This window comes from Macaca thibetana, chromosome 2 (genome assembly GCF_024542745.1).
Source record: "Macaca thibetana thibetana isolate TM-01 chromosome 2, ASM2454274v1, whole genome shotgun sequence".
Taxonomy (NCBI): Eukaryota; Metazoa; Chordata; class Mammalia; order Primates; family Cercopithecidae; genus Macaca; species Macaca thibetana.
In genome coordinates this window covers 81,729,825-81,745,993 of record NC_065579.1, presented here as the reverse complement: position 1 = coordinate 81,745,993, position 16,169 = coordinate 81,729,825, and the positions used below count along the sequence as shown (strand labels likewise).

Sequence of the window (16,169 nt, the reverse complement as noted above, 5' to 3'; positions counted from 1 at the left end):
ATGTACTGTCTGCTATTTGATTTTTCTGATAGGTTTTCCACCAAAATTACTCTAAAATATTTTTCTAAAGCAGCAGTTCTCAAACGTAGCTAAGCATCATAATCAGCTGTGGACCTTTACAAAAACAGAGATTCCTGGGCAATACTTCCTTAAGTCTGGGGTGCCGCCCAGAAATCACTGTCTTCCAAAAGCCCTGAAGCTGATTCTGAGCATCATCCAAGTTTGAAATCTCTGCTGAGAGTAGGTTTGCAAAATAGAGAGAGAATAAAGTTATTATTATTCTGCAGTTTTGAAGAAATTTATGATTATTATCAATAATTTCTTACTTTCTTAAATTCTTCATGATTTGGCCAAGAGTGTCTCATTCTGAAACTGGAAGGACTTTAAGGAAAACTAAACCTTAGGGAAGAATTCTACTTGTCTCATGAAACACAGTCTAGTAGGATAACATCTGGACTTGGAGCTATTCCACAGAAATCAGTTCCTGACTCCGATGTAACCACGGCCTGCAACTCAGCAAGGTTGTTAATGTTGGTACCTGGTTTCTCTTCTGTAAAATGTATATAGTTTGGCCTTTTTTCACAGAATCGTGGGGACCAAAAAAGATAGACAATGTAAAATGTTCTTACAGACTGCTAAGTGTTATAGTTCTGGACATAACTCTCATTATGTATTTAAAGTCTAATTGTATGTCCATTTACTATAATTTTTGAAGTTTTAATTCTATATTTAGGTGTTATTATTTTACATGTATTAACTTTCCATCTATCTATCTATCTATCTATCTATCTATCTATCTATCTATCTATCTATCTATCTATTCATCCATCTATGCCACTATTCTCTCTGTGAATTAACAGGAGACATAAGTAACTTCACTTATTTGGGAATATTATGGTCTTTTTTTTTTTAAGTAAGTTAATTTTAAGTTCTAGAATACATGTGCAGGACATGCAGGGTTGTTACATAGGTAACGTGTGTCATGGTGGTTTGCTGCACCTATTAACCCACCATTTATGCATTAAGGCCCGCGTGCATCAACTATTTATCCTGAAACTCTCCCTTCCCCAGCCCCTCGGACAGGCCCCAGTGTATGTTGTTCCCCTCTCTGTGTCCAAGTGTTTTCATTGTTTAGTTCCCACTTATAATTAAGAACATAGGGTGTTTAGTTTTCTGTTCCTGTGTTAGTTTGCTGAGGATAATGGCTCCCAACTCCATACATGTCCCTGCAAAGGACATGATCTTGTTCCCTTTTATGGCTGCGTGATATTCCATGGTGTATATGTATCACGCTTTCTTTATCCAGTCTATCATTGATGGGCATTTGGGTCAATTCCATGTCTTTGCTATTATGAATAGTGCTTCAGTGAACATATGTATGCATGTATCTTTATAATGGAATGATTTATGTATATACCCAGTAATGGGATTGCTGGGTCAAATGATACAGCATGATGCAAGTCATAGAGGATTTGAAGTGGAGTCATACACAAAAATCTAAGACACTTTGGAAATCACTCTTCTGAGGAAGAACAGGAATTCTGTAATTCTTTAAAAGGCATATGAGAATTATATTCCATATGATCTAATATAAACATTTACATATGTTAAACATATATCTTTCATAAAATCTGGCAGAATCAAATACAGTTCACAAACAGTTATCATATAATTGCCTTATTTTCTGATACATATTGTGTGCTATCATTTCAGAAAACATACTAAGTAAAATTATGTTTATCTTAGATAAATACATCCTGTATATTTTCAAAAGAGTGATAAAAGTCACCACAATAATTTTAAAACTACATATGGTTGAGAAAAATGCCAAAGGGGGAGGAAATTAATTTTGATTGGGATAGTATGTTTCCTGAGTTGGAACAGAATCTTGAATTGCTGGTGGCATTCACACCTCTCCATTACTGCTGTTAGCAATTCTTTATCTACTTCTGAAGTCTATAAAAGCTTAGTGTATCAAAGTGATGCCAAATTTATATATAACTCCTAATACAATGTTATGAAAATGATTCATGAATAAGCAATACACAGACTTCTATGATGAAGCATGGAGTCCACATCAGTCTATAGAAGGCTGTTCTCAATCTTATTTTTTTTATAACATAATGGGTTTATATTTAATATAGTACTTCTCATCAGGAGGATGTTACTCGGTTAATATAAAGTTTTTTTTTCAAAACATTAAATCTCTTCCATGTCAATGTCTATAGTTTTTTTTTAACATTAGATTTTTTTCTGCATTTCAGTATTAGATACACTGAATACACTTTTCTAAATGTTTTTTTCCCCAGAGATAAAAGTTTTCCTTTTTGGCTGACTCTCTGATACCTAAATATAATATTAACTTGGGAGACAACAAAAAAAAAAATCTAATAAAAAAAAGGAGAAAAGTCTCCTCAACGATTCAGGAGGCAGTGATTATAACCAAAGAGTGGTGATTTCCTAAGATTCTGGGCAAGAACTTCCTTCTTCCTCTTTCACATGCTTTGAGAGAATTCTAAGATTATGAAATATTACTTATGTAAATTTCAGCCATTTTACTTCTTTGACCTCCTTTCTAACTAGCAAATTATAGGCTGCATTTTTCTGTGCATTATTTGTTGGAAAGAAAACATTTTTTTTTCCATTTATAAATGTATGTTTGTTCCCATTTCATGGAAACAATGAAAAATGTGAAACTCCCTTATTTACTGATTCTTGGAACCTTTCACACACCAGAGCTCAGGTTTAGCCTCTATAGCACAAAGGTTTTCAAGGTGAGGTTTGACTCAGTAGGCCTTTCAAAGTCACATTTGTCCATTTCTTTTTCGTGCATATACCCCCAAGCAGGCACAAATGCCTGTAATGCTGAGAACCACACCTAATAAAAGGGCGATTGCATCACCGGCTTCTACTGCTTCCACAACAGGCAGCACCAAAAGCAGTGACATGAGGACTAAGGACAACTGTGTTGAAACTGAGGTCATGATGTTGGAATCTGGAGGCTGAAGGTTCCAAAGAAATGGTATATATAGAATTCTATCTGACTTGAAATTTTCCCGTCCTGGAGCTCCGGATGCTGAGATTAAGAGGTTCCACGTGACACGACCTTCCAGGAATCAGCCTTTACAGGAATCCTCAATCTTATTTTTAAGTATCTTAAAAGTAAAATCATGACTATAGTACCTCTACACATTTTGAGCTGAGAGCATTATGTTAATTTACATATCATCTAACTAGATTCTACATTCTAGTTCTCTGGACAGGTGGCCTTTATACTTTTTAAATCGAGAACAGCTAGTATGTCCTGATTTAGTGCACATAACCCCTCTCTCCCACAAAAACACACAAACAGAAATACAATACTTAAAATAATACATTTCCCTATTATTACAATTTTTACCTATTTTATTTTTTTCTATTCCATGTCTTTAAAAAATACTGGTCAACAAATTAGATTGATTTAATGTCCCACCAATGTGCATCTGAAAAAATTGCCTTATCAGTGATTTCAAACATAATTTGGAGTCCTTGGCTTTGGCAGTATGTGTTCTCAAATTGGAATGATATAAAGAAAGTTAGCATGGCACCTGTGCAAAAATGATATGCAAATTTGTGAAGTATTTCATAGTTTAAAAATGACTTGGGGAAGAGTAATCACCAGATAAATGGGTAAATCACACGTGATCCATACATACAATGAAATATCATTCAGTCTTAAAAAGAAAGGAAATTCTGACACATGCTACAACATGGATGAACCTTGAATTCATGACGTTCAGTGAAATAAACCAGTCACAAAAAGACAAATAATGTATGCTTCCACTTATATGAGGAACCAAGCATAGCTAAATTCATAGAAATGGAAAATAAAATAGTGGTCGTCAGTGGCTGGGGAGAGAGGTAAACGGAGAGTTATTGTGCAATGTAAATCGAGTTTCTGTTTTGTAAGGTAAGTGTTCTGAAAATGGATGGCAGTGGTTGCACAGCAATGAGAATTTACTTAACATTGACTGCACACTTAAAAATGGTTAAGATGGCAAATTTTATACTAGGTTATTTTACCATGATTACAGAGAATTTTTTAAATCACTTAGGGAAATACAAATTTTAGTAATGTACTTCCTATTTACGGAATCAGGAATGGGGACCTTAAATCTGGGATTGTTTAAGAGTCTTCCAGGTAAATCTGATTCAAAGTGACTTAAGAACCACTGCTTTAAAATACAACTATGACTTTTCCTCCCAAGCACCTAAATTCTTTTGCTACTTTGAAAGGAACAAAATTGTGAGACAAGAACTCACAGAAGCCTAACCTTATCCTTAATCAGGATTTAAAAGAAAACAAAAATAGGCTAAGAATTTTTCAAGAGGGAAACTAGTCATACAATACATGTTTATGATATGGATATTGACTACAGAGAAAGAAACATTTCCAGATAGACACAAGACAATATTAAAACACACAAGGTCTAACACTGGTTCTCATACTTTTTTGTAGTCATATTCAGGGTCTTCTCTCAATTAAAAAAAAAAAAAAAGCTACCTTATTTTGCCTTTTATATGCTAAGATCTTTGCAAGTATTACTTCATCTAACATGGCAATGTCCCAATGAGGATTAATGTTTTTATTTTATTCATAAGGAAACTGAGGCTTATAAATGTCAATTCCTTGCCCAATGTCACGTTTTCATAGTGGTGAAAACTACATCTACCTGACTCCAAAATCTTTAGTCTTTCCAATGCTACCTTGCCTCTCTGAATGATTTCCTTCCATTCCTACACAGCACACTGGAGTACACCTCATTATTGTCATTTTAAAAATAAGAAAACCTCAGGGAGATGACTTTATGAAGGTCACAGTAAGCCTTCCACATTTTGATTCGATTTTCATCCATAAAATAGAGCTATTTCACCTCTGAGAAATATATTGAAGAAACCAAATAAAATTGGATGTCATAAAAATAATGCGAGAAGGAATAAAATCTTGATTAATAGAAAGTACCAGGCAGCTATGGTTAATTGAAGGTTAACTAGAGGCTTCTTTTTGTTTTAATCTTTAATGCTGAAAATCCTTTCAAAATAGACTGAGCCACATCCTGGTTTATGTAAGTTTACTGTGATGAACACAATTAAATCTTTCTTTGAGAGTTTTTTTTTTTTTTTTAACTTCTTTATATCCTCGTTGATGTAGATTATACAGGAAATTAATTTGAATTTTTATGGAGGCCAGGAAAAAACTTAAATGCGATTCTTTTGACCAAATCTTTAATAGGAGTTTGTATGATCTCTTTCATTAAAATAATGCACCAAAAATAGTTCCAGGTTTGCTTTTATGACAAGAATTCAAAGAGGTTGGATTGCAGAAGGTACAGATCAATATTTAATGCCTATCTTTCTCCAAATGGGATTTTAGGCTGGAGAACTATTAGTATTTTTTGCTTTTAGTATTCCCTTACATCAAAGAAAAAGATGTATTTATGACTTATATAGATTGTTCAAAGGCAATAAAGTCCCTAAACTTCCTCATTTATTAGGGAAATATGAAAAGTGCAGGTTCCTCAGAGGATCCAGTGAAATCCCCACTCTAAAGAGCTGACCTCAATCTACCTTTGCCCAGACTAACTGTTACCTGCAAGCCTTCCTTTTATCCACCACGCATTACGTTCACTATTTTCAAAGACAGACACTTGCTGAAATAAAAAGATGAATAATTTGAAATGAGCATAAATCAATGCATAATTTAAGGGACACATGCTAGAGGTGGCTACTACAAGTGCTTTAAGTATCTTTACTGGCCAGTCAACACTGTAGCCTTTGTAGGTTAACAAAATATTAGCAATAGATTTCCATTGTTGAAATTAGTGATTAGTGATTTTTTCAAATAAGGGCAAAAACTATGTTAGAGGCATTTAGTCTGTTGTAAGACTATAGTTTAAGCATCTAACCAGCCTTTCAAAATTTAGCTATAAGATTTGCACCCTAGATTTGATTTCTACAGAGACCTCTGTCCAGACATTAGATTGGGGGATGGTTGGCCACCCAAGTCTAACTAGAACATCAGCTGAGTCCTACTGCTATAATCATATTGCACTTGCTACATTTGCCTTCAGGGGAATCTACCGTCCTTGGTACAGTCTTAGCACACACACACACAAAAGTTAAAGCCAAGAATTGGTAGAGCTTACCAATAAAGCCAAGAATTGGTAGAGCTTATGTTGTGTATACTTGCTATTAAATGTCTATATTTGAAGAAGAATTTTATTTTCAGTTACTTAGAAAGATGGTATAAGAGCAGGTAAAAACTATTGGCTATTAATTTCTACTCAAAGGAGGCTAATATTTTTACATCTAATTTTTTTAGGTCAGTTCACAACAGTAGATATCAAAATAGAGCTTTCATGGTCATTCCTAAAGGCTAGATGATCAATAAAAATCCCTTCCATGCTAGACACAAACCTCTCCATATGAGCTCACATTTAGAACATTCCTAGAGAAGTAATCACTTATCTGGAACATTTTGATAATTAGAAATGACTTGCCAAGGAGAATTTGCTTGCTCCTATAGTCTTGGATTGATGATCCCTTTAGAGAAATTGATTTGCTGTAACTCAGGCAGAATGTATGTGAAACACAGAAGCTGTGATGATAACCCAAGCCCAGTATTTCACATGGCAGCTCTTGTAAGAAGAAAGTCCACCCATGAGGCAGTGATAGAGCATGTCTCCCTAAAGACAAGCTGAAGAGCTTCCCCAGGCAGGGTGAAAAGAGACCTGAAGTTCTGATGTATAAAATCCTTTTAGATAAGGAAATAAGTCTGACCTCATTTTGCCTCTTGACATTGCTCTCAGTCTCCCTGGCTGCCCTTTCAATATTTCTTCTTTCAGACTAAGTTCAACATTTACATGAATCTCTCATTTATAAGATTAAAAAATTGTGGATGAGATGCCAAATAATCTAGTAGAGATTCACAACAAGGCAACAAGTTCAAATAGGTTTGGCAGACATAGGATTCCCATTCCTAACACATTGTCTGGGAAACCAAGTGCCCTCCATGTCTAGTTGCAAAGAGTTAACAAATTCATGTAAAACTTAAAGCTTATCTTTTCCAGGAGAAAATCCAGCTCTGTGTGTGAGTGTTATTCATGTTATTAAGAGGACTAAATGTCACTTATATTTGTTACCACATTTGTGGAGTTGAATATCAGATATCTTATTCTGCAAAACTGTCAAATTTTGTGGTTGAAGACATATTTTACCAAATCACCCCTTTCTCTAACACATGTGAAAGTGATGACAGAGAGAGAGAGAGAGTTGCCTAACCTAATGGCAATTTCCCAAATTATTCTACATCATATAAGTGAGGCTGAGTCAACACCTACCTTTCCTGTTGTCTTCCACCTGCTCTTCTTTGGCACTTGCCCTATTTGTAGTTTTACTGATATGCTAGCTACCTACTACATTGTCCAAAATAGAAAGAAAATATTTTCTATTTACATTTTAAATAAAATGGATTTAAGTAAGTAAAACTCAGTGTCTTTACAAGTTTATAGTTCCGGCTATATGAGGCACAGAGCCTTCCTCTACATTTTCCACTCACCATCTGGGCAGTGTTTCTTCTGGCAAGACTTTAAAAATGAAGGGGAGCAAAAGCTTTAGGGGAGGAGTTGGGGGGGTGATTGGGCTAGAGAAACAGTGAAAACATGGTTTCAGAAGTTTGTTAAGCACCTGCCAAAGTACTGGCATTCACTTCAAGATTGCTTTTCTTTAAAGATGTTAAAAGATGCAAAATATTGCTCTTTTCCTTAAAAAGGAAAGCCATATAATCTACAAAATGTTGACTTTTCTTTGGCCCATCAGAAAACTGAGATCGCAAGGTATCTTAAGTCCATTAGGACTGTTATAACAAAATACCATAGATTGGACAGCTTATAAAACAAGCATTTATTGTTCACAAGTCGGGAGGCAGATAAGTCCAAGACCAAGGTGCTGGCAGATCCAGTCTACAGTGAGAATACTTTTCCCGGTTTGCATATGGCTCTCATTTCATTGTATCCTCATGTGGTGGAGAATAGAGGAAGAGCAAAGTGTCATGTCTCTTCATGTAAAGGCACTAATCCTACTCAGGAGGACTCCACCCTCATTACCTAATCACCTCCCAAAGTACTTACCTCTGATACCATCATGTTGAGGGTTAGGATTTCAAAGTATGAAATTTTGGGAGATACCAACACTCAATTCATGATATAAGGCAATCAAATAAGTTTAGACAAGCATATAAGTTTAGAAGAGCTGGTAGAATCAGATGTAGGGAAGCCAACACTCACATTTTCTATTCCACAGACTTCTATCAGATGCTTACAAGAAAGACTGGAGGATGAGCAAGTTACAGGGCAGAGTGCCACTTAGTGGCACAGGCATAAAGGAGATGATTGGCAGTTACTAGTGACCAGGCCAGAGCTGTTCCTACTTCCCTGAACTGTTCTTTCCTACAAAACAAAAGCCTTACTATTTTAGAGAAGGGCAATGAATTCTCTCACTCTCAGCTAATAGGTAAAGATGCATTGCTTCTGGTATAGGAGTAGAATAAAACCAACATTTTATTGGGAAAGGAGTAGAAAAGCTTATCATCCTTAGGACATAGCCTCCATTCTTACTGAGATGGAAGTAAAAGAAAAAGTCCTTCCAGTTGGGTGCCATACACTGAATGTTTGTATCTCCTCAAAATTCATATGTTGAAACTTAATCCTCAGCATGATGGTGTCTTTGGGAAGTAATCAGATCATGAATGTAAAGCACTCAGAAATGGAATTAGTGTCCTCATAATGAAACCCTAGAGAGATCACTCAACCCTTCCGCAATGTGGGGATGCAGAAAGGAGATGACCTTCTAGGAACCAGGAAGAGGACCCTCACCAGACACTGAATGTGATGCCACCTTGATTTTGTACTTCCCAGCCTCCAGAACTGTGAGAAATAAATTGTTGTTTGTAAGTCACCCATTCTATAGCATTCTGTTATAGCTCCCCAAACGTACTAAGATGTTGGGGAAAGGCAAGAAATGTCTTGAACCTAGCATCCTACACTCATAACACAAAGAGATCTGTCATTACTGGAAGAAGAACAGGAAACTCCTGCCTAAGACCACCAAAAAATATAAAACAGTGTTTGGCTGGGATGAAAAAGAAGAACAGGGATGTAGAGAAATCTCCACCCCTGAGGCTCAGGCACACAAATCCTGCCTAAAACTGACCAGGAAAGTAAAACAAAACAAAAATGCCATCATTTCATTACAAACCTAGCACTGACTAACATGCAACAACAGTATCAAGAGCTAGGAGAGAATCGCCCTTTGTGGCACAGCCATGCAGGGTCGTTCTACCAAAACTGGAGAGTACAACTCAAGCCCTGAGAAAGATCCTCCAGGACCCCAGGCACCACACTAAGCACACGCTAATGGAAGCCAAATGCTGGAAGATTTAAAGCCAGTGCTACATTAGGACAGCATTTCCAAGGAAAATAATCCAAGCCCAGATCAACAACTAACTATATTAAATCCACTCACCATGCTAAGAACTTCACCAAAGAAGACGCACATCCTTTTCCAGACATAAATACTATTAACCTCAGACCCTATAATTCCTTTTCACACAATGGAATCATTCAATTGAAACTGCAAGGCACACAAATGAAACCCAACAAAAGCTGTAAATTGTTAATAGTAAAAGCAATCCACAAAACCAAAGAAATGACCCAGATTTTAAAGCAATCAGATGAATAAAATAGCCATTATTAGTATGTTGAGGAATCTAGTAGGAAAGACAGATTATATATAGGAACAAATAGTAATTACAACAGATAGAAACTACCTTTAAAAAATCAAGTATAGGCCAGGTAGTGGTGTAGTTCTAGCACTTTGGGAGGCCAAAGTGAGAAGATCACTTGAAACCAGGAGTTTGAGACCAGCCTGGACAAGATAGTGAGACCCCATCTCTACAAAAAATTAAAATAATTAGCCAGTCATAGTGGCATGCACCTGTAGTCCGAGCTACTCAGGAGACTAAGGTGGGAAGATTGCTTGAGTTCAGGAGTTTGAGGCTGCAGTGAGCTATGATTGTGCCACTGCACCCCAGCCTGGGAGGCAGTACATTCTTGCACTGCTATAAAGAAAAGAGGCTTGGCCGGGCGCGATGGCTCACGCCTGTAATCCCAGCACTTTGGGAGGCTGAGGCGGGCAGATCACAAGGTCAGGAGATCGAGACCATCCTGGCTAACACGGTGAAACCCCGTCTCTACTAAAAATACAAAAAAATTAGCTAGGCATGGTGGCAGGCGCCTGTAGCCCAAGCTACTTGGGAGGTTGAGGCAGAAGAATAGCGTGAACTCGGGAGGCAGAGCTTGCAGTGAGCCGAGATCGCTCCACTGTACTCCAGCCTGGGTGACAGAGCGAGACTCCGTCTCAAAAAAAAAAAAAAAAAAAAAAGGAAGAAAAAAAGAGGCTTAATTGGCTTACAATTCTGCAGGCTATACAGACTTCTGCTTCTAGGGAGGCCTCAGGAAATTTGTAATCATGGCAGAAGGGAAAGGAGGTGCATTTTTTTTTTAAGGAGTTTTGCTCTTTCACCCAGACTGGAGGGCAGTGGTGTGATCTTGGCTCACAGCAACCTCCACCTCCTGGGTTCAAGTAATTCTCCTGCCTCAACCTCCCAAGTAGCTGGGATTACAGGCGCCCGCTACCATGCATGGCTAATTTGTGTATTTTTAGTAGAGACAGAGTTTTGCCACGTTAGCCAGGCTGGTCTCAAACTCCTGACCTCAGGCAATCCACCTGCCTCAGCCTACCAAAGTGCTGGGATTACAGGCGTGAGCCACCCTGCCCCACCAGGAGACACATCTTACATGACAGAAGCAGGAGTAAGAGAGTGAAGAGGGAGGTGCTTTACACTTTTAAACAACCAGATCTCCTGAGAACTCACTCACCATCATGAGAACAGCAAGGGGGAAATCAGCCCACAGGATCCAATCACTTTCCTGCAGACCCCTTCTCCAAAACTGGGGATTACAATTTGACGTGAGATTTGGGTGGGGACACAAATCCAAACTACATCACACAGTGAGACCTAGGATTTTTTTTAAGTCAAATACACATGCTAATAAAAAGAGAAAATGCTATCAAAGATGAAGATTTCCTTTACAGAACTTACCAGCAGACCATAAACTACTGAAAACCCAATCAGTTAGTTAGAACATAGGTAAATAAAAATTGCCCAAAATGAAACAGAAAAGAAAGAAAACAAACAAAGAAAAACAAGAACAGAGCACCCAAAAGCTGTGAGATAGTATCAATTGGCCTAAGGTACGTGTGATTGGGGTCCCAATAGAAGAAAGACAGAACGAGGTAGAAGACATATTTCAAAAGGTAAAGACTGAGAACTCTTCAAATTAAATGAACAAAGCAAACCATAGGTCCAAGAAGCTCAGAGGACACACACACCTAGATATTATGTCAAAAATGCTTAAAATTAAAGAAAAAAATATTGAAGGCAAACAGAGGAAAGAGAAGCATTACATGCAAAGAAACAAATGTAGGAATGCAGCAAACCAGAAGACAAGACAGAAGAGTGATATCTTTAAAGTGTTTTAAGAAAAAATTGTCAACCCAGAACTATATACCCAATAAAACTACCTTTCAAAATGAAGACAAAACAAGTATTCTTCTTACATACCAAAATGAAGACAAAACAAGGATTCTTCTTACACACCAACAAACACAGAGAGGAATCTTTGCCAGCTAGCCTGTGCTAGAAAAAGCGTTAAAGGAAGTTCTTCAGGCAGAAACTTTGGTACTAAATAAAAACTTAGATTTCCAAAGTAAAGAGAATCGTTAAAAACAGTAAAAATGAACACAAATATAAGATATTTTTCTTTTAAAATTCACTTTAGAGGATACTTGATTGCTTAAGGCAAAAAGTGAAACAATATATTGTACCATGTGTAGAAGCAAAATATGCTAATAATAATTCATAGGATCAAAGAGAAGAACTAGAATTCGATTATGGTAAAGTTCTTACATTAAAAAATGTGATGTTATTTGAATGTAGAGAATGATAACATAAAATGTATAATATAAACCTTAGAGCAATCGTGAAAAATACATGTAACTATTAAGCCTTCTTATGAATGAAGGTAAGATGGAATTAAAATAATCCAAAATAAGGCAAAGAAAGGAAGAACAAAGAATGGACAAGACCAGCAGAAAACAATTATCAAAGTAGTAGATTTGAATCCAACTGCATACATAATTATGTCAAATAAAACATTCCAAAAATCACATTTAAAAAGCAGATATCATCAGACTGAATACAAAGGTATACTCAACTACATGCTCTACAGAAGTTATCTTTAATATGAATGCATATATAGGTTAAAAGTGAAGGTTTAAAAGTAATTTCATAAAAATATCAATAAAAATAATACTAGAGTGGCTATATTAATACCAAAAAAGTAGACTTCAAATCTAGAAAGATTACAAGAGACAACGAGGAACATACATATGAATAAATAATTAATTAACAATCCATCCAGAAGATATGACAATCTTACATGCAGATATACCCAGAAACAAAGAATATAAATTTCTAAAACAAAACCAGTAGAACTGAAGGATAAACAGACAAATCAATTATGCTTGGAGACTTCAGTGCTTCCTTCTCAGAAATCAGTAGATCAAGTTGATTTTTAAAAAATCAGTAAGGTTATAAAAGACCTGAACAATACTATCAACTAATTTGATCTAATTTATAGAATATTTCCATGCAAAAGTAGTGTACATAATTTTTTCGGTGCACATGCAATATTGAGAAAGATAGGCCATCTTTTGTGTCATAAAATAAACTTCAACATATTTAAATGAATTGAAATCAAACACAGTATGTTCTCAGGCCGCAGAAGTTTTAACCTAACAACCAGTAATAAATATATGGAAAATTCTCAAATATTGGGACTTAAACAACATAATGTCATGTGAGTCAAAGAGAAAACCACGAAGGAAATTAGAAAAGATTTTAATTTAAATAAAAATGAAAATCTAACTTACAAAAATGTGTTAGATTCAGCTAAAGCAATGCTTAGATGAAAATTTATATTATTAAATGTGGACATTAGAAAATAACAGAGATTTTGAATCAAACTCTTCAAACTAGAAAAAGAGGGGCAAATTAAATCTAACACAAAAAAAGAAAAGAAATTTTACAATTTTTTCAAATAATACAAACGAGCAGAAATAATTAGAATCTAGAACATAAAAACAATCAATAAATCAATAAAGCCACACTGATTTCTTGAAAAGATCAATAACACTTAAAAATATAGCCAAACTTATCAAAACCATGGGAAAAAGAATGAGAGAAGAAAAATAAAATCAATATAGGAAATAAAGAGGGGACATCACTATATATTCTACAGAAACGGAAAGGATAATAACAGAATACTATGAATAACCTTGTACCAGTGTATTAGTCAGGATCTCTAGAGGGACAGAACTAATAGGATAGATGTGTATAAAGGGGGGTTTATTAAGGAGTATTGACTCACACAATCACAAGGTAAAGTCCCACAATAGGCCATCTGTAAGCTGAGGAGTCAGGAAGCCAGTCTGAGTCCCAAAACCTCAAAAGAGGGAGGCCAACAGTGCAGCTCTCAGTTGGTAGCCCAAGGTTCAAGAGTAGAACTTGAAGTATGATGTTCAAGGGCAGGAAGCATCCAGCATGAGAGAAAGATGTAGGCCAGGAGACTAAGCCAGTCTAGTCCTCCCACGTTCCTCTGCCTGCTTGTATTCTAGCAGTGCTGGCAGCTAATTAGATGGTGCCCACCCAGATTAAGTGTGGGTCTGCCTCTCCCAGTCCACTGATTCAAAGTTAATCTCTTTTACCAACACCCTCACAGACACACCCAGAAACAATACTTTGCGTCCTTTAATCCGATCAAGTTGACTCTCAATGTTAACCATCACAACCAGTAAATTTGATAACTTAAACTAGCAAATTCCTTGAAAGACGAAAATTACCAAAACATTCTCAAGAAGGAATTGATAAATTGAATAGTTCCATATATCTTAAAGACCTTGAATTCAGAGTTAAACTCTTCCAGTAAATAAACTGCTGGGCCCAGATGGCTTAATTGGTAAATCTTACCAAATATTTGTTCTAAAACTTAACAACTTTTTCAGAGTATAGAAGAAGAGGAAACATTTTGATATTCATTTTATGAGGCCAATATTAGTCTGATATCAAAACTTAACAACTTCAAACTATTAAATATTTTATTTAAAATTATTAAAGCAGCTTAAAAATAAATCTAACCATAAACCAACATAAGATGGTTAAATGGCAAGCAGAAGTGAAAAATGCTAAGAAAAAGTAAATTAGGAAAAGACTATAAAGAGTGCTGAAGGAGCAGGTGTTATTTGGATACGGTTTTAGGGGAAGCTTTTCTGTGAAGGTGAATTTAAGCACAGACCCTAAGTCAGATTTGAGGATCTGAGGAAATCACCCAGAATGTCGTAGAGAGAGATGGAGAACAGAATCAGAAGTCCAAAATGTATCTAATAGGAATTACAGAAAGAGAGAATAAATAGATGGATGCAAGATAATATTCAATTAGATTTTGGCTGAGAATATTCCATAACTGATTAAATAACTTATATCCATGTATGAGAAAAATACAAGCTCTACGATACATCATATAAACAGAATATATAAAAATAAGGCCCTACCTAAACACATTTTGATGAAATTACAGGACACAAAAGACAAACTTTTAAAACAGTAAATGATATACAAAGCATTGGAAAGAGCATATAATGTACTCTTTCAAAAAAATTAGCTGCAAAAGAAAGGAGAAAGTTAGGTGAACTAGAATGGGAAAAGGAATTAGTTGCCCTTTTTGGCTTTAATTGAGAAATTAGAATTGGTTAAAGGCAGTTGGGGAAAATACTGGTAAGAAGAAATGCTTAAAGATGGGTGAGAGAATGTGATAGGGCTAATTTTAGTGGAAAGAAATGTGATTCAGACCCACAGTGACTGAACTAGTCTAATGTTGGTGAACAGGCACTTTTTCTATCTTTATTGAAGGAAAGAAGTAAGTATGGGAATACATACAGATGATAGTAAGTGAGTATTGTAAGCTTTCACATAGCTCAATATTAATATCTGCCCCTCAAACCTTATTTTTCGTTGCTTTTATGTTTCATTGTTTCATTGCTTTTATAAAATAAAAATGTTTCATTGCTTTTATAAAATAAGTTATGAAGAACTGAAACCAAAATAGAAAAGTTGCTCAGTAACAGCACATAATAATAACAAGCACTCCATCCTTTATAAGGCAAAGATCTGAGAGAGACAGATACTCTTTATGTTAACTGACACCCATCAGAACCAGAAACATAACGTTTCTTGGTACTCGGAGAAGCATATTTTTATAATCTTAAAAATACATATTTCCTGAAAAAGATAAATGGTTTTATGTACTTTGTGGGTCAACATCACAATGTAAAAAATTTTTCATTTTACTTTTAGGTTTTAAAGCCCACTCACCCAATCAAATAAGATACTTGTGGCTAAGCTGTGTTCATAAAAACCTCCAAAGAGTCTACTATACTATGTAATGGATATTTTTAATTCCTTTCTTCAGATAACCTGATTTCTTTTTCAGATTTTCCAAATGAAGAATGGCACATCATTGTTATGACACAATGAGGTAAGGCTTCAAAGTGTGAGTGGGTGTTAGGCAGAAGAATACTGCTAACAAATAAAAAAAAAATGTAGGTTGGAGTCCCACATACCATTTTTTTTAAAAAGCCATGTCTGTTGCTCTCAATCACTTATTGCTAAAAATGAAATATCACAGGATATAAAGTGTCAGAAAGGCAGTCAAGAGACTTCCTTCAGATTTTTCATTGCATAAAATTAATTGGTTCAATTGAAGTTGGAGGATTGTCTAGGGGTTTCTGATAAATGCTCTTTAAAAATCATGTAGCAGTAGGTTTTGAAGTGAAAGGGAGATTTATCTATTAGTATAAGCTGTTCTATTAGAGGCATTTTTAATTTGGTCAAACTAATCCTAGAAATAAATGTTTCCATCAGAAGTTGCATGCAATTGCCAATAAAATAAATG

General features: G+C 35.6%; 1 protein-coding gene, 1 long non-coding RNA gene and 1 other non-coding gene across 3 annotated transcripts in view; 1 reads left to right on the top strand and 2 right to left on the bottom strand.

The window, feature by feature from the left end:
• Positions 1-13,849, bottom strand: part of LOC126947552 (uncharacterized) — a 74,916-nt gene extending 61,067 nt beyond the window's left edge. The window contains exon 1 of the long non-coding RNA XR_007723121.1: positions 13,590-13,849. This is a non-coding gene — a long non-coding RNA (uncharacterized LOC126947552). The remainder of the gene's footprint in view (positions 1-13,589) is intronic.
• On the bottom strand, positions 2,108-3,149 carry LOC126947551 (small integral membrane protein 30). The gene has a single exon (XM_050778300.1). The coding sequence runs from the start codon at positions 2,982-2,984 to the stop codon at positions 2,805-2,807; it is 180 nt and encodes a 59-aa protein (XP_050634257.1). The 5' UTR covers positions 2,985-3,149; the 3' UTR covers positions 2,108-2,804.
• LOC126949450 (U6 spliceosomal RNA) lies at positions 3,525-3,632 on the top strand. The gene has a single exon (XR_007723748.1). It is a non-coding gene; the product is annotated as a U6 spliceosomal RNA (small nuclear RNA).
• Positions 13,850-16,169: the final 2,320 nt, after the last annotated feature.

Coding starts and splice junctions, on each gene's coding strand:
- LOC126947551 (XM_050778300.1), bottom strand. CDS start 2,984: ATGACCTCAGTTTCAACACAGTTGTCCTTAGTCCTCATGTCACTGCTT.